The sequence below is a fragment of the Fusarium redolens genome (assembly GCF_020744475.1).
Source record: "Fusarium redolens strain MPI-CAGE-AT-0023 chromosome Unknown BKA55scaffold_13, whole genome shotgun sequence".
NCBI classification, from domain to species: domain Eukaryota; kingdom Fungi; phylum Ascomycota; class Sordariomycetes; order Hypocreales; family Nectriaceae; genus Fusarium; species Fusarium redolens.
In genome coordinates, this window is record NW_025763676.1 from 942610 (window position 1) to 960738 (window position 18129).

Here is an 18129-nt window from a genome sequence, read left to right on the forward strand (position 1 = left end):
CGCACCTGCAAAATTCTCTGCACCATAGTTTCCCCTTTTCTGACACAACACGGGCTGTTAGTAATGGGTGGTTGTATTATTGGATGGGTTTCCTCTGTTCAGTTGCCCTTTGTATGCGTATCGACTCGACGGCACATGTCTTTCGGTTCCGGGCGGTTTCTACTGCAAAACGAATAATTCAAGGAGCCAAGATCTGCAATGTCGTGGGGGACGATTTTATATGAGGGGAATCCACGGGAGTTGACGGCTATACCGAGCAAAAATTTCAGACCTCGAGATAATACATCATGATGTTTCAAAACTGTACGCCTTTCCCCCTTACATTGCGAATCTTTGCAAACGTTCCGATTGCTGTTTCAACTTCGGCCTTGAGTCTCAGTGCTGAAAGCGAGCTTGAAAGCTCCGACTGGACCATTGGCTTGGATGAGTAAGGAACATCTAAACACACCGTCTGTCAAATCGGTATTGCAAAGGGTTTCCAGGGGGTTAAGGCGAGTTCGGACGATGGCATGTTGATGTCACACCTATTCGGTATCGCTCTTGATGTCTTGTCACCGTTGCTCCTGGTAGTTATAACCAATGGGCAGGCTTTGACAAGAAGACCCGGGTGAAACACGAGCGCCAAAAGGAAGACAAGCCCGTCGCCAGTTGTATAGTGTAGTTGCTGTCAGACGTGTGTGTTAAGTTAGGCGGTCACTAGAGACGATGGATAGGTGCCGTAAAAGGGACGAAATAGACATTTTAATAAAGTTTTCTGTCAACGTTCTACGCTCATTCGCTCCTCTCTTGTCTGGCGGTAAGGCACATTGTGTGGAAGTTGGTTCATGATATCAGGCATGAGCGAGCATTGCTAGCAGGTTTGTAATGATCATACGGGATCAAGGATCTGCGAATATCTGGCGTTCGATGACGACTCCCGTTAAATGCATCCCATGAAGTGTTGGATGAATGATACAAGTGGGTGCTCATTGTCTGTCATAGGGACATTGTTACTAACGTAGATGCAACCAACGAATGATGTTTGGTGTTCATCTAGGTAACCGGTAACACATGTGAAGTCCGTCTCGGGGAATTAAGTTTAAAGAACCCTTATATGACAGTCACTGTCTCCGAGTGCCTTGATAATCAAGCTTGGTGAGGGTTTAAATATCAAGGACGGAATGTACTTGTTAACTATTAGTACTTTCGCCGTTTTCAAAAGAGTTATAGAAACTAAGGGAAAACTGTGCAAATATTCCCAGAATGTGGGAAGACGATGCGATCTTCAGATATCAGAGCCAATGTTGAGAGACACGCAAGACTTTCACAAATCTCGTCATATTTACCTACCGAGGAGCACAAAGAAACGGGACTGAATAAACTTGTGGGCATTGGTACAATAGTATAGCCAGTTTGGGCAATGAATGAGCCACCTGTTCCTTTCCCACCATTGATGATGTTAGAGTAGAACTGGTGCTATCCCAGCACAATACTTGACGAGAGGAGAAACAAGGTCAAGAAGACAATAACATCAGCCGTAAAGTGCTCAGAACCAGTAAAAGAGCAAGACAACCAAGAAAGATACTTCACGTAGGACGATGCGTCACGGGATAGAGACGAGATGCGTTGTCAAAGGATGGTATCACAAAGCCCGTGTCTGACAATGGCCCGAGGGTTCTCGTGGTCGCCGTGATACACTATTGGTGAGCTTGGAAAAAGGCATGCCATGGACGCATTCGACACAATGCCGTGGTTGGTTGGTGATGTGAACGAGGCTAACAGTATAGTGAAGCTGCACTGTTGTAGTTTTGGGCATAATGGTTGTGACATGTGTCAGGAACTGATCAATGCTAAAACCTATTGATCAAAGTGTAATCAGGAACCAGAAACATGGCCCTAAGTGATACGGTTATCGTTCTAGAAGGCTTCGGGGAAGCCGAAGCATAGAGATTATGCCAACTGCTTTGACCATGTAAGGGACCCCGCCAGCGACACCTTGTAATTTATAACATTTGAAGTTCTCGTGACAGCTGCAGCCAATACCGAATTATACTATGAATAGCAGTGGCATAAGGTTCTGACAGCAAACTGCCATTGATTGTGCTTCGTATGAGCCAGTCAGCCTTGGCCATGATGTTATTGACGAGGCTGGGTCTGGGGAAATAAGAGTGGCATGGCCATGGCTTATGATGATGTGCATTAGAAGGATTGGAAACACGCTAGAAGCCTGTCAATAGTTTGGGAGAAGGCTGCCTTAGCCGAGGTTTGCTTATTTCACAGCGATGACTTGTTCTTGGTTATTCAAGTTATGAAGTTGGCCGATCTGAGCTGTCAAACCAATAGGTCCAAGCACAAGATTCGTACTGTCAAAGATCAAGGCATGAATGACTTTCAAGATTCGAAAGTCACTTCGAGATGTAAACAATGCATTGACGAAAAGCGCCAGGCGAGGATTCGCCGCTGTTGGCTGCTATGACTCTTTGCATTGGTTTGACAACACCACCCACAATGCATTCATTCATCCTCAGGTTGTGATTCACAGCCTGACCGTCATTTTAAAGTCCAAGCTCTGTCACCACCTGCCTTGACGTTCCGTGTTGACGCCACGATCGTAGTCGTCATACTCAGCCATGTTCAATAGACGGCGAAAGCAAGAGTCGCGTGCCGCCATCCTCGGCTTCTGTTATTTCCTTGACCGTATCCAATTGGATCCATGTCCTGACGTGAAACGAGATCGTGAAACAACTGCGGAGTGCGCTAGCGGCCCTATAGCCTCCCCTGGTATCATAGGCCGTGTGATTGGACCTGGAGATGAAGAAGCCGGGTCATGCTTATGCCACGACGTTGGGGAATGAGTAATAAAAGAGGCAGGGCACGGGTCTCTAAGAGGCAGAAATCTCTGATGAGCTTAACTTGATTTCGATATGGCTTGCGAATGGTGTAATGGCGAATGTAAGTCTGAAAGGAATTTTCCGAGTATCGTTGATGTTGGCTTTTGCTCAGCCTGGAGATGAAACCCATGTCGTACCTGGCAGAGTGGATTCACCTCTTCTTCTATGATTGGTTGTAGGTCTGAGGTTGATTGGGGTTAAATGCCTGTCAGTTCATGCCAGGAACCCGTGGCATGGCCGAGTCCGTTTCTGGATTGTCGCAGAACTTGATGTGAGTGAGTGAGTGAGTGAGTGTGGATGGTGGTTCCGTTGCCTTGGGCGCTTTGTTTGATGCATTTCAAGCTCAGGTCAGACGAGGCCAAGTTTTGATACGATCATGATCTGGTGATTCAACCATGAGCGGGCTGCTCACGTCTTGATTTACCGTTAGATCGTATCGTCAAAGCGACCAAAACAGCACACGAATTCCTCTCCCACATACCAAAAACTGGTACGTTGCCTTCCATCACATTTGCCCCTGAACAGCCCATCTGGCACTCACTGGTGCGACTTTCCCGCATCAAATCTCATTTCGTCCAACTTCAACAGCAATTTAGTCCCATTAACTTCTCGGGCCAGGTGACCCGTCCCAGAACGGAATGCAACATCATCGACCATTTCCCATCCATCCGTAGCATCCATATCCGGCCATGCCGATTAATAACACAGACGTAGCCTTTTGCTCTAAGTGTAAAAAGCCGTTGTGAACCCTGGATCCTTGCTTAATCTGGAGCTATCCGCCCCTGACTACTCGCGTGGCTTGCATTTGATGAGCCATTCTGCGCCCATTGTGTCTTATTGTTGTCGCATCAGAAGACTTTAGGACCCAATGATGAAAAGAAATCTTGATGGGCGGTCAGAGAACCTATTGAGGAGTGTGCTCTACCGAGTCTATCTTGATCGAGGAGGTGCCAAACAAAAGATCTGCATTAATACAATTCTAAGGGCTGCTTTAAGGCATCTTAAGGTTATGGTTGGTATTAGCATCACCATACTCAGCTTACTATTCCATAATCTGATTGGTGCGCGATCCACCAACTGCCAGAATTGTCATCCTCATTTCCATATCCATTCGAATTGAGTGAAGGCGTTTCTATTTCGGCGCCCTGCAACGAGCGCTCAATCCCTGCTCCGCCCGAGTCTTGCGCCCTCTGACCGTTTCCAGGACAGATCATCAGGTGGCTCGACCGCGTTCCTCGATTGTTTCTTGTCGATTGCATGCCTGCCGTTTGCCTCCTTAAACATTCCTTCACCAAAGACTCGAATTCTGAAACAAACCAAGCTCGGAAAAAGAGGATCCCATCCCCTTAGACTTCGATTGCCTCGTCACCTTTTGACCCTTGGATCCAAGCTTTTCGCTCATCTCACCGCCCTGTTCCTGGCCATATCCTTGTCTGTATCGATAAACTCCTGTTTGCGTGGTCTTCTCTAACTCGGATTTCGCCTTTGTGTGCCCTGTTCTCCTCTACCCCCCTTCTCCACATCTTCCAGAACGATACAACACTTGTGTTTCTAAGTCCGGCCCTGGATGCTGCTCTGGCATTGACCATCTTCACCTTTACACTTTGTTGCGAGACACATACATATTAAATCTCCCCCTCCCCCCAAGTCTGCCCGTCATGTCAACTGCCGCTCAAGAAGAGTTTAACGACCTGGTCGCCAAGAACACATATCGCGAAACCCTCCACCCTGAGGACCGTGACGACCCCGATCTCAAGAACTACCAAGATCTTTCCGAAGAAGACGTTTTCCGTAACGCCCAGATCGATAACGCAATGCGCATGCCTACTGTCGATCGCCTCACCGGCGCTGGCGCCTCTGAGATCAAGCTCCCTCCTGTCTCTTTCGACAGTGGCCGCGCTACTGGCGTCAAGGGAGTCATTGCCGACGCGAGAAACTACGAGGCTGCCCGCAAGAACAAGTGGCGACACCGAGTCCGCACTGCCCGCAATAGCATCTTCGGCATTGAAGCTCCTACTCCCGTGAAGAGCGATACCGAGAGCAGCGATGACGATGCGAAGAGCGCAAGTGATGCCGACGAGGAGGCTTTCCTTGCTGAGTGGCGCGAGAGCCGACGACGTGAACTCGAGAGCGAGGCCAGCCGATCTGTCAGAAACCGACGAACAAGTCCCAGTGTACGCATCTATGGCCGACTAGACGAGGTTGATGCCCTCGGATACCTCGATGCCATCGAAAAGGTCGGAAGGGAGACTACTGTTGTCGTGTTTGTGTATGATCATGAGGTATGCTTTGATTCATTCGTCCCTTTAACCAACATGATGCTAACTCGTCCAGTGTGAGGTCTCTGCTACTATCGAGTCAGCACTCATGCCCATTGTCAAGACCAACCCCGAGGTTCACTTCGTCAAGGTCCACTATGAAGAGATCGAATTTGACAACGCCGCCGTGCCCGCTATGCTCGGATATCGAAATCAAGGTGACCTGTTCGCCAACCTAACAGGCCTGATCGAGATGATCCCCGATGATGAGACCTTTGGCACCTCATCGTTGAAGCAACTACTACAAAAACACACTATTCTATAATGTGCTGGGTTATGTCATCTTTGTTATACCTTTACCACCTTAATGCGGCCACGTCTACGACACACAATCACTATATTATTCCCATGGGCATCACTACCAGTTGACGCCTTTGATTACGATACCCAAACACAGCGTCGGATCTACCTTGGAGAGGAAGACACGCTTGAAATTTCTTATGTTTTACTAGCATTATGTTTCCTCGTTGGATTATGGATGCAGCAGGAGGAAGAGCTAGAATACTGGACCTAGCTCACTTAGCTGAAGAGAAGAGTGCACGAGAATAATGCAATGATATTGGAGCCTCTGGATAGAATTTGGACTTTTGCAATGCAGATAGAGATACCCTCCTACCTTTATGTGGATATGTAGACATCGGGGTACTTGGGATACGTTAATCCTTGTGGGAGAGCGATTGAAATCCCATAAAATATATCATTTATACTACCTCTTTTGAATCTTGAAATGGTGCTATTAGTAAGGCCACTCCTTCAATCTGGTGTGCTGAGGATTGGACGACATACGGAAGCATGGTAAACCAGGAACACTTATGGTGATACAAATCGCAATCCCTTTGTTTATCTTCGACCGGTGTATTAGCTTACGCAAAGGATGGGCTCTGATCCCTATTCTTGATCAGCTTATCCTTATGGGCATGGTGCTCTTGGATAAAGCTGATATAGATGTGATCCGGTGTTGTTACGCCTGCGTGAGCAGATTACCCAACCAGGGGTGCCATTCTTCCCGCAGAAAGGGATACAATAGGGCGATTGAATTGCATCTTACGTCATGCCATAAATATCGTATACGTATGAGAAGAATATTGAGACATGGGGCTGCATCTTAGGGCGGCGGTTGGTTAGTTATTGTTGGTTTTGGGCATTGTACAAGTAGTTGAACAACTTGAACCATAGCGGTGAGAATGGTGTAATTCACAAGCTCGTGAAATGACTCTCCTATGAGTCTTATCTCGCGCTTGACTAAATAGCAATATTTAGAAGAACAGAAATCGGGTTCGGCGGCTAAGTCTATCTCAAAACTGACCTGATAGCACAACAGATGAGACGGGAGGTTTGCTCACGGGGTCTAATGAGTGGGCTATTTCAGCCCGAAACAGCAGTATCATACCCCGCAGTTGCGCTAAGAGGTCACGACGGTTCATGGTGGGGGTGCAGGGTTCGATAGTAGCATGCAAAGCGATAAGCCCATATGAAGTTACCTTGGGGATATAGGAAACTGAATATCAGAGACGTGTCACCACGAAGTGAAAAACAAACAGGACGAAGAAAGTTTAATATAAAAGTGGTACAAGATATATGACTCGATGAAATGTTTTCACTTTGCAGACTTGAAAGTTAACAAAAAGCTTGAAACTTGACTTGAGCAACTACCTGGTGCTGTCGCCCTATCTAAATGGGCGTGAAATGGATCCTCTTTGGTGCTAGCAGGGACCCCAGTTTAAGTGACGACAACGAGGACGGGAAAGACATCAAACACATCACAACAACCCTGAGAGGTGGTGAATAGATGATTAAAATGCTTCATCGCTTCTGTTGATAAAGTAACATGTCTAGAGCTCAAGCTTACAGAAAGTTACAGGAAACAGGGTGCGTATTTTAGGTTCAGAGCAACGCCATAATTCGAAGCATCTGTCATGTAAGCTCAAGCTCAAAGCGATCCACAACTGGACTACCTGCAGGTTGAGTGAGGGAGTGAATGTCTATTTCGTCTGCCTTATTCCATCCATCTTTTCTAACGCAACCTGTCTCTCTTCTCCTATCCATCAACACTGTCCGCTCCTGACTCTCTGAGCTGCCCATATGCGAAGAGAGCCCCTTCTTCCGACACCAGCAAAGGGCACACAACGTGATCTTATCAGCCTTGAAGCCCGAGCTTATCCTCACAACCCGAACCCCAGACTGTGCGCCATCATCATAGTCAGCCGCCCAGCGACACATTTCATCGCATCAACGCAACAGGAACCTTTGGATTTGAGTTTTTGACCTCAGCAATGCACTGGATTTCTATTTGACCAACCTCTGCCACGTAAAGTGCACACAATAGCCAAATCTCCACCTCTTTTTGGCTGCCTTGCTCTTTGGCCATAGACAGACAGCCCCAGGCAGCGAGGCAGGCCAAGCTCGGTCTATACGCCTTCACCAACATTGGACCTTACGGACCCGGAGCAACCTGGAACAACGATACTTCCAGACTGCGTTGAGGCCACATTTTTGTGACTCCAACTTCGCCTGTTAGTTCTCTTCTTTTCTCTCTTAAACTCAACCTTTCCACAAACACGAAATAAACATCCATTCACATCTATTCTTCCACAATATTCCTCCAGGCTTCCCCCGCCATCGCAGTCCTACGCAGACCCCCCTTCCCCATTATCCGGCCTTCCGCTCACCCCTCACCTTATCCTCCCACCTCACTCTCACTTGCCCCTCGCAATCCGACTTCACCTGACGCCTCATCGTATTATCCTTCGCAGGTTGCTTCTTGCTATGAAGCTTCTGATGGGATAGACCCTGGTTTTACTGTATCTTCGCATCGTTATGGAACAGCAGGACCCTGATACTTCATTCACTCCTTCTGCCGTCCACCGTGATACTGAACACCGATCGACTCGCCAGTCCCCATCGTCATCACCCTCGACCTTTTCGCTTACACCAGCTACCCAGCGTCGAACTTCGAGTCCCTCTCCTCCTCCGACAACACCGACAACGCCTGGTCCGATCACAATATCATCGAACCGAAGTTCTTTGTCGACTTCTGAACCTACTCTACGATTTCCTCGCCCTCAAGGCAATCGGCATCTCGCCAACTGGATTTCATCCAGTAATCCAGATATCATGCGTATCACTACTACCACTGAGGACACTGGCTTGTCCGAGTCCACTTATGAACTAATCTCGGGCACCGATACTGAGTCTCAGGATGGAAACTACACTGAGTCTATCAGCGAGTCTGTTGGCTCCCTCGACGTACACTATCCCGAAGATGTCCACAGCCTCGCCGGCACTGAGCAGACATACGACGACGAATCTCTTGCCGACGAGAACGAACCCCCTGTTTCACATCCTGTACAAGAGCCACAGGATATGTCTGTGCCTGAGCCTATGGATATAATCGAGACTCCACGAGCAGAGCAAAGCTGGGCCTCAGTCGTAAAAAATGGCCCTCTTCCTGAGGTTGAGGCCGAGACCGAGGCAGAAGAAGAACCCGAGCCTGAGCCTGCTACTAAAGCTGAGCCTGAATCTGAATCAGAGGATGAAGCTCGATCTAGATGCTCTCTTGAGTATACTCAACAGAGCCTCAAGACCCCATCGATCCCTAGCCCCGACGCTAGCATTGCTGAGGACAACCCCAGCCAGAAGCCTTCTCCTGATGATCTTCAAGAGCAGGCAGAGAGTCAGCGAGCACGATTCAATAAATGGCTGAAGGAAGTCCAGCCCCATCCGATCCGCCCCAGGGAGGCAGTGATCAAATTCGCCAAATCTATCTTCCCTGCGGTCCTCGCCCTTGTCTTGATATCGTTGATCCGCACCTGCTACACTCCACTATCGAAAGAAGTAGTACCCCACATACCCGCAGCCACCTCCGCTGTCACAACTCACCCCACTCTGTTGACTTCAAGTCATACTTCATTGCCAACATTACAGATTCTTTCTACATCAGCGGGACCTACAGCTCTTGTTCCTCTTGAGAATCTCCGACCCGATGAGTGGCTCTGGGGTGGCAAGCAGCCCGAGGTGACTGTTACCAAACAACGAGGTGGCTTTTTAATCCACATGCCTCGAAGTGCTAAGAAACTATGGCTTGATCGTGATTGTCTCAAGTTCGACGCCAAGCGAGGTGATCAATCCGTTGGATTCGGCACCTCATCTGTTGACGAAGGCATCCTTCTCAAGATTCCCAAGGAGGAAGCCCATGGAACAATCAAGGTTGACATTTTCACTACTTGCCGACCTAAGGTTCACAAGGTCCTTCGTATCACATTCGAGAAAGGAATCATCTCAGAGGCTTTGGACTCTACCTGGGCTTTTGCTCAACACTTTCCAGAGCTTGTCCCCGCTGCTGCTCAAGAGGCAGAGCGGTGCCTCGAGGAAGCCAAACGCTCGTTGGGAACAGCCTCTGATAACTTTATGAATACATCTGACAGCGTCGTCAAGAACTTGGGACTCAGATTCCAAAAGGCCCACCGATCTTTGAGCTGGATCAAGACCGATATCAGAGACCGTGCCAAGATGGCCAGAGAGGGCATCTCGAAGCAACTGGAGGCTGTTGCGGGTGATGTCAAGCAGTACATGCCTGGCGCGGAAGCGATGCAACAACAAGCAAAGTTGGAGTTGCTAAATGCTCAGATCCGAGCTAAGCTCTGGTGGCTCAAGTATACTGCAGGAGAGAAAGAGTATGCTCGTTACCAACGTGCGGCCAAGCAGTTCATGGCCAAGACACTTCTAAATAACAGGGAGCTTCGAAAGACAAACAACAAGACCAGTAGGGCGTCTGATTTTGAGCAAGTCTTGCGTGCTTGGTGGGCCTCAAAGAACCGTCGAGACACCAGAGAAGGACAGAAGGCATAGTGGAAGAAAAAGGGCCTTGATTCTTTTATGTGTGTTATGGCGCAAGGTGTTTCTTTTCCATGTTAATCTCCTCACCATTATCGTTGGGCGAGGACTTATATGCCAAGGATGGACTTGGGTTGGCAATGCTGGGGTATAGGTTTATTTTGGCCGGTGGTGGATTTGGAGTTCATGGGTCTCATACCATCTGTAGACGTCTTTTTTCTATTATGGTTGCTCTTTCCTCACTTCTATTTCTATGATAGTCAACGGAATCGACGAACCCCTTTCAGCAGCTTTGAGTGTCTTTATATCCGGGTGGAAAGTGATTCGTTGCTGGCGTGGTGAGTTGCTTGTAAGATGGGACAAAAAGGAGACCAACTATAGTAAAGTAAATAAACATAATTTACTTAATCTCAACTCATGAATCGTATCACTTATCAGTGGAAATGAGCTTTGGAGTCAGTTTCCTAGCAACGGAACTAAACAAATAAAACCATTGTTGAATAGCCTTGGAACTAGATATCTGCTGCGAAAGTGAAGCATTCTGATATAAATTTGAACAGACGGTGAGATTCTTAGTAATTAATGCACATGAAATGCTCCATACTCCACATGCCTTTATATTCTAGGTCTCTAACATTCACGAACATAATCCTAGAGTAATACCTTGGTTCATAACGAGCATCCAAAATCCTGCGCTTTAAGCCCCACCTGATGAGTTACTCCACAGGCAATCCTGCAATCCCTGCCCGATTACTTGCTTGAAGACCTAGCAAGTATCTCTGCAGCTAATAATGACTATAAAGGTACTTTTTCAGAGCTCAAAGCTGTCCCCAATCACAAGGTAGCATTGTTGACTTTTGCCGCAGAAGTTCTTGCAGCATCAGCACGGAGCAACAGTGGAGGGCACAACAGCCCAGGGGAAAGGAGGGGCACTTCAGTTTTTTTTTTACAGTAGGCGGGACGGCAGCCTGACGGACAGACAACCTAAGCCCAAGTGAAAACAAATCACCAGACCTTGACCGCAACCCACTTCCACCATCTACTTTCCATACATCCATCACCACCACAGCATAAACTTTCAACACCATCCCTTGCTTTCCCGGAAGCATCTTCCTAATTACATTTCGCTTATCTGGTAAGTCTGATCGCACGCTGTCCTCCGTCTGGTTTTTGCTCCTCTCTCCCTCCCCATGAGACGCTTGGGGCAATAAAGGCCCTGAGCCCCTCCCTACCTGAGGAGGGGTAAAAGCCATGCCTGCGGGACTGGGATCCTGGATATGCAAAAAAAGTTGCTGACGTCTGAGGGGCAACAGAACTTTGAGTTTACATTCTCAACCGAACACGCAAACTATCAAGATGTCTGCTTCCGAGCCCACCGAGCCCAAGGTCGAGGAGACCAAGCCCGAGGAGACCAAGCCTGAGGAGACCAAGCCCGCTGAGGCTGAGAAGCCTGTGACATCTTCGTCCGTCTTCTCTATGTTCGGTGGTGGTGCTAAGAAGGAGAAGAAGGAGGAGGAGGAGCGTGGTGACAACTCTGGCAGTGCCAAGGCCCAGCGAGAGGCTGCTGAGGCTGCTAAGGGTGACGAGGTACGTTCACATGTCTCAGCAGTGGCATGCTGGAACCGTATCCCCGCGAAACGTATGAGGCTAACAGGAATACTTAAATAGGAGGAGGCTCCCGAGTCCGAGGATGTCCACTTCGAGCCCGTTATTAAGCTGACCGAGAAGGTTGACACCAAGACCAACGAGGAGGCCGAGGAGCAGACCTTCAAGATGCGCGCCAAGCTTTTCAAGTTCGTCAAGGAGAGCAGCGAGTGGAAGGAGCGTGGCACTGGCGACGTTCGTCTGCTCAAGCACAAGGAGAACGGCAAAACCCGACTGGTTATGCGCCGCGACAAGACCCTCAAGGTCTGCGCCAACCACTACATCGTCCCCGAGATGAAGCTCTCCCCCAACGTTGGCTCCGACCGAAGCTGGGTGTGGAACGCTGCCGCCGATGTCAGCGAGGGTGAGCCCGAGGCTGTTACTCTGGCTATCCGATTTGCCAACGCTGAGAGTATGTTCCACCGGTCAATAAACTCCGATCAAAGTCAATCGCTAACTTATTCTTAGACGCCAACAACTTCAAGGACTCTTTCATGAAGGCCCAGAAGGAGAACGAGGAAATCTTCAACAAGGCTCAGGAGGCCGAGGCTCCCGCCTCCTAAGCAGCCTATCTCCCACGGCCCCTCCCCTTTCCCCTGCCCCTTCGGAGATGGATCTGTATGTCATCAGGGGCTCACATTCGTTCGTGGCTCCATGGTGTACAGAAGCGAGACCACTCCAACACTCCCATACAGCATGCCACAACATCAAGCAAGCTCCTCATACTGACGAGGACGCTTGACCGTCACATACACGCGCGCACTTCACCCACGCCACAACACCAAATCCCGAGTCTGTTTTTGATATGGATAGATAGAGATTCCTAGGAAGGAAATGATATTTTTGAGGTGGACTGCCTCGGTTCAGCCCCAGGGCGGATTGGTGGATGGATGGACGGATGGATAGTTAGCATCATAGGAACATCATATCACATAGCACCCTGTTGAAAGAAGTAAAAGAAAAAAAATTCCATAGACATGTTGTTCATGACTATATAAGCTGATTGTTAGTGAGTCGAGTTTGATAAGTTGTGGGCAGTCAATGTGGCTGATGTTGGCGTCGAAATGAGAGCTGTGGCTGGTGAGTCTCACCGTCATGTTTGCTCGTCTCCTGAGTGATGAAGATTCGAGTTAAATAATTGAAGAATAATACTATTTGAGCTTATATTCGATCATGATGCAGCTCCCAGCGAGAGGGAAGGCATACTCTGTGCGCTTTGAAGCTGGAGGCCAACCGGGTTGTTCTTTGTTCGTCTGTTATGGAAGAACTTACATGTCGCCATCAAGATACTCCTCCTGGCAGATTATACAATCTACAAGCAGAGTTGACAGTCCACAATAGAGCCCGTCACTTCAACTCCTCTTCTATTATATCTCTTCCTGTTGGTATCTTCACGTCATTGGGGAACCCAAAAGACGGAACAGGACATGACGAGCCAAGAAAAAAGCATGGAGCACAGGCCAGGCCAGTGAGAGGTAGTGATGAGCGGTAACTTTGTGGAGCAAGCGATTCAGTGTGTCCTCTGTCCTGTGCCCTGGAACCTGGACGCCTTCCCCTATAAGCGCAAGTCCAACAGAGACAGGAGACAAAAACAAAATCACGTCTTGGTCGTTCGCGTCGAGTCTATGATAGATCAGCTTGTTGCTTAGGGCATCTCCTCTAGAGTTCTTTTCCCACTTTCTTTCCTCAACTTCTATTCCCTACAGAGTTCATATCAGCAAACTCGTGTCGTCTTGTTTCACTACTTGCCTCAGCTCTTTGTTAGATCGAAGTACCTTACCTGGACCTGGGCTTGACTGCGCCTGCCTGGGGGCCCATATCCGTACAGCCTTTCTCTGCCCTGCTGCCCCGTCCAACCAGCAACCAGCAAGCAACCAACTGTCTCCTGGGCTGTCTTTGGCTGGTACCAGCTGGCGTGTCTCCGTTTTCCGCCGCCGTTTCGTTTCCAATCCCATCCATTCTGTACCTTGTGAATTTGTCCCCTTGCTCGTCTTTGTAACCCGACCCGACGCAGCACATCCTTTCCTCATCATTTGTGTGTCCATTGTGTATCCACGTCCATCTTCTTGGCCATTCTTTATCTTCCGAATCTGCCCTCCACGTTTGGCTACTTCCAATTGCTGTTTATCGACACGGAGAAAAGATGTTGGTCGAGGTGAGTTGAAAATCCGATCCAATCCAATCCACTCCCCGAATCGCATTGCCCTGCTCCTTCGACATGTATTCGGATCATTTTGCCCCCCTTCGGCTCCTGTGTTCGTTCATGTTATTGTTTCGTCGGTTTCGCCTCTTTGGTTGTCACATTCGAGCTGTAGTCGCAGCCTCTAGCTTTGTTGTCTTTGGGTATTTGATTTGACCATGGTTGTGTCATGCTTGACTTTGTTTCGCTTCACGCTCATGTGTGTCGCGCGGTGAGGCTCTGCAAAGATTGGTCGCGGTCTCTTCGTATCTGCCAGTGCTAGCCAGTGTCCGTGTCAGTCACAGACAGTGACAAGCGTCGCGCGTTGAGGTCGGACAGCCAGAGACAGAACACCAGCTATGGATGCCCATGATGATTTCTATTTGGCAGCTGCAGTGCTTGGTTTTGTCTTCATGTTTGCTTTTGTGCTCTTGCACTTCTTAGAGCTTGTTTGCAACGCGTTGCAGCCTCATTCTCGTTATCCACCACGTTCTGTCACGCAGTTTACCACGCCTTTCTATCTCTTCTCTCTTCTCTTTTCATGCCTACACTGTGCGCCAGCGCGTCTTAAACTCACTTCATCTATTTGGAGTTCTGTGTTACCGTGTGGCTTTATTGCCCAGCTTTCCACATCTCCAAACACCTAGATACTGCACTCCAACAACTCATCATCATGGCTCCGCGCCGTTCACGAGCAGCACCCGTCAGAGTGACACTTAGAACAAACGCTAACTCCTTGGAGCGCAAAATCAAAGTTGTCACCGAGCAACATGTCATGTAGGTTTGCGCCAATCTTTTCCGACGTCTTGGCTGCTTCTCTTGAATCGTATACCCTTCCGATCAAGAGCTGCTTCCAGAAGCGATTCGAGCAACCTGCTTTCAGGTACTGACAATCGTGTTTTACTAGCGACAAGCCGTCGCCCGTAGAGGCGTTTCCCATGCGAGAATGGAGCTTGAAGGTCTTCCTGCTAGATGAGGATGGCAATGAGCGCCCCGCAGATGTCTTCACCAAGGTCGTCTATAATCTACATCCTACCTTTGATAATCCCGTTCAGAGTATGTTTGAGACAAAATTCTGAAAATGCGAGTCAAGGCATGACGATTAACAACTTTGCGCTACCCATCAGGCTTCCAAAAAGCACCCTTCACGTGTAAGAACGAGGGATGGGGCGAGTTCGAGATTTCCATCGACTGTTACACCACGGAGAAGACCAAGCTAGCGCCTATCATTCATGATCTCAACTTCCAACAGGAACGATATGAGCAGACGCATACCGTGGTCTTCAAAAACCCTTCACAGAACTTACAGGAGCGCTTGCGCGAAACTGGTCCTCTTCCCACCGATGACGACCATAGGCCCAAGAAGAAGGGAATTGCGACCAAGAAAAGCTCCCAGAAGTACGACTACGAGAAGATTGCAGAGTCCCTGGAAAAGCTCGAGGAGGAGGATCTGCTGCGGGTAATTCAGATCATCAACGAAAACAAGGGACCAGACACGTACATTAGAAGTGATGTGGAAGGTGAGTTCTCCCACCAAGTTTGCATCGCCATTCGTACCCTTGCCCCTTCTTTTACGTTTTGATTGCATATCCACCCTTGTCTTTTCCATGAAATTGATGTATATGGTGGGCTAATAGTGGATGACTTGGTTAAAGCCGGAGAGTTCTCGATTGATCTCTACACTATGCCGGATGGCTTGACGTCGAAGCTTTGGGAACACCTTGTAAGTTTTCCCGTCGGACATTGCTGAGCGTTTCGTTGATTACTGACCCCGTCGATGTGGCAATAGTCCAAGAAAGGCCTTGTCGGCTAGATGTTTAAGTGACCATATCCGATTGTTAATACCTCTAATGTTATTCCATCGACAAATGGGTCTATAGTTTGTGCTTGGGAGTTGCTGAAGCATCTGGATTTAGGAAAATGACGAGTTAATGAGCACGGAGGGGACGGACCAGAAAGGGAAAGGGAACCAAAATGATGTATCTGACCTTTTTTTTCTTTAACTATGTGTTCCAACGGAGCAACTGCCTACAGCATTATCCCCTTTGAAAGTTCTGTACCATATGCTACCCTCTTGTCTTGATCGTTCCCCAGATATAGTGATGTGAGAGGTTGCTGTAACAATAAAGAAAAACCCCGGTGAGGGATGGAAGTTGGATTTCGGGCCCGGGGGATGAACGTCTAAGGAGAACTGGCCAATGAAACCAAGGCTTGGCTCGGCTTCGACCGGTCAGCTCAACGGACCGGATGGATCATTTCAATCGGGTCAGTCATTGAATCTTGCCGTTTCTCGTGGGCAGAGGATGTAACGGAGGGCCGTGTCATTACGGACGTTGCCCGGCCTGGATACCCGAGTATATGCGTCTCGATGCAAATCGCTGCATAGATGTTGAAACCTGATCACGAAATTGAGGATACCAAACAAGTAGGTTGGATCATAAGGACATGGCCTCTGATGCCTTACGTGCGGATATCGTTATTGTAGTCTTATGATTACTTGGGTAATAGGGTATTGTGATATTTGCGATTTTTTTGGTGCTGTGTTCAAGCAATGAAGGGTCAAGATTCTGGTTGGGAGTGTTCAATATGGTTCCGAATCTCTAGTTCCTTCGTGCCAATATCAGACAACGAGCCCATCAACAGTCCACGTCTATTGAAGTACATCATCACCACTCCCCTTCAAATCATCTACAAAGCAATACCCTCATATCCTCCAACTACCGGTCCGGCTGAGACGCAACTCTGGTAGATGACTTGGTGAGCCGCATCAGCACTTGTGGGACTTGAGTAGCAGTGTCACCTTGATTCAGGAAGTGAGCGGGGATCTGTTTGCACGGGTTTCCCGGCAGTGACGGGGAGATGGACACAGTGGAGGACAAAGATAAGCAAGCGAGGAGTTATTCTCCGCTTGAGTGCGTTGTTGTTACGTACACATCGTGGCAGGGTCTTTTGGTGGTTCACACGATGGCACGCAATAGGGCGTCGTTTGGTGAGATATCAGAAAAGTGACTGCAAGTTGGGCGTTTTGCCAGCCGCTTGCTTGAGTTCCCCTCCGGGGTTAGGGGATCATGTAGTTTCCCGGCTCCGGCCCCGGCCCGGAAATCTGACAAAGACGGGCATTTATATGCAAGATTGTGTTGCTACAGACTAAGTCACTACACATACATATGTAAGTGAGAAGCGTGTGTGAGACATCACGGTTGTTGATAGCTGTCATTGACGAATGAAGAGAATGCAGGGGTAGCATTCTTCTCTGTGGGGTTAGGAGGATTTCGACCATCATGAAAAAGCCAAGACGTAAAACAATCCACAATAAGAGGCAGGGATAGCGCGCAACTCGAGGCTGCACGTCCATTGTTGGTGCTGTCGTTGCGGGGATTGGTTATGTCCTTCTTGTTCTAGATAATTCTTACGAGACGAGTGAGAGATGGTTTTGATAGACCGACGCGTTAGTTATGTAAAACATGTCAAGATGGAGGCGTTGTCAACGTGACGTGCGCCTCAGATTCATGATTGGTTGTGTGGTAGATATAGGAGGGGCGGAAGGGGGGCTTTAGATAAGTGCTGATGCGTATTGATGAAGCTCGAAGTTATGGATATGCCGTTGTGAACGTGGCTTTGATATCGATGTCGTGAAAGACTGCACAAAGACAGTTGTTTGACTCTCAGCTGTCAATGCCAAACAGGCCTAGACATACAAAGTTTACCTAGAGGAAGATCATGATGGAAGTTAGTTGCTAGGCTCAGGTAGTTGCTCTCTTGCTCCTCTAATGGCTGCACAAGATTGGATCCTGGCCCCTGGTTTCTCGATCGCCTGCAGCGGTTTTGCAGGAAAACGATATCGAATCCCGGGTGAGCCAATGAGGCTTGGTCTTGGTTATCGAGTTGCCTGTCTCGGGATAACGTGAACTTTTGACCAACTGGGGTCTTTTGTTCTTTTTTTCTAGACTTTTTCCTACGGTGCCATTGAAAATTCTGTCGATGTTGTAGGCGATGCTACTCTATTCAATGGGCTGGGAACTTATAGTAGAATAGGCAGGTGATCATTACATACGGTGAAGATGAGAGACGAAAGACGAGACGCCATTCCTGTGATCCTCCTTGGCATATGGACTAACAAACAACTAACATAAGCGAAACGGTAATGATCTCGATTGGAATGGCTATGCTGTGTATGTACTGTGTCATCTCCTAAGTCAAAGAAAGTTACTCTTGGTTTCCAATACGTAAGGTATCACATTGACAACCCATCACCTGACAATTGGTGTGTGCTACGCCTCCTAGG

General features: G+C 48.4%; 5 protein-coding genes across 5 annotated transcripts; 4 read left to right on the forward strand and 1 right to left on the reverse strand.

Moving 5' to 3' along the window:
- Window positions 1-4528: 4528 nt before the first annotated feature.
- On the forward strand, window positions 4529-5453 carry BKA55DRAFT_518890 (thioredoxin-like protein; the record flags this gene model as incomplete). Its single annotated transcript, XM_046188301.1, has 2 exons — window positions 4529-5152; window positions 5205-5453. The coding sequence occupies 2 exons, from the start codon at window positions 4529-4531 to the stop codon at window positions 5451-5453; spliced, it is 873 nt and encodes a 290-aa protein (XP_046046517.1).
- Window positions 5454-8302: 2849 nt separating this feature from the next.
- BKA55DRAFT_518076 (uncharacterized protein) lies at window positions 8303-10036 on the forward strand (the record flags this gene model as incomplete). Its single annotated transcript, XM_046188241.1, has 1 exon — window positions 8303-10036. The coding sequence occupies one exon, from the start codon at window positions 8303-8305 to the stop codon at window positions 10034-10036; it is 1734 nt and encodes a 577-aa protein (XP_046046518.1).
- Window positions 10037-11377: 1341 nt separating this feature from the next.
- Window positions 11378-12228, forward strand: BKA55DRAFT_693245 (uncharacterized protein; the record flags this gene model as incomplete). The annotated part of the gene is made up of 3 exons (XM_046199884.1): window positions 11378-11608; window positions 11690-12077; window positions 12134-12228. The coding sequence occupies 3 exons, from the start codon at window positions 11378-11380 to the stop codon at window positions 12226-12228; spliced, it is 714 nt and encodes a 237-aa protein (XP_046046519.1).
- Window positions 12229-13056: 828 nt separating this feature from the next.
- BKA55DRAFT_542304 (uncharacterized protein) lies at window positions 13057-13866 on the reverse strand (the record flags this gene model as incomplete). The annotated part of the gene is made up of 2 exons (XM_046190471.1): window positions 13057-13365; window positions 13441-13866. 2 exons carry the CDS (start codon window positions 13864-13866, stop codon window positions 13057-13059), a joined length of 735 nt encoding a protein of 244 aa, XP_046046520.1.
- A 169-nt stretch (window positions 13867-14035) lies between these two features.
- On the forward strand, window positions 14036-15657 carry BKA55DRAFT_705847 (yeats family-domain-containing protein; the record flags this gene model as incomplete). Its single annotated transcript, XM_046200678.1, has 5 exons — window positions 14036-14621; window positions 14752-14900; window positions 14972-15364; window positions 15482-15567; window positions 15634-15657. Exons 1-5 carry the CDS (start codon window positions 14518-14520, stop codon window positions 15655-15657), a joined length of 756 nt encoding a protein of 251 aa, XP_046046521.1. The 5' UTR covers window positions 14036-14517.
- Window positions 15658-18129: the final 2472 nt, after the last annotated feature.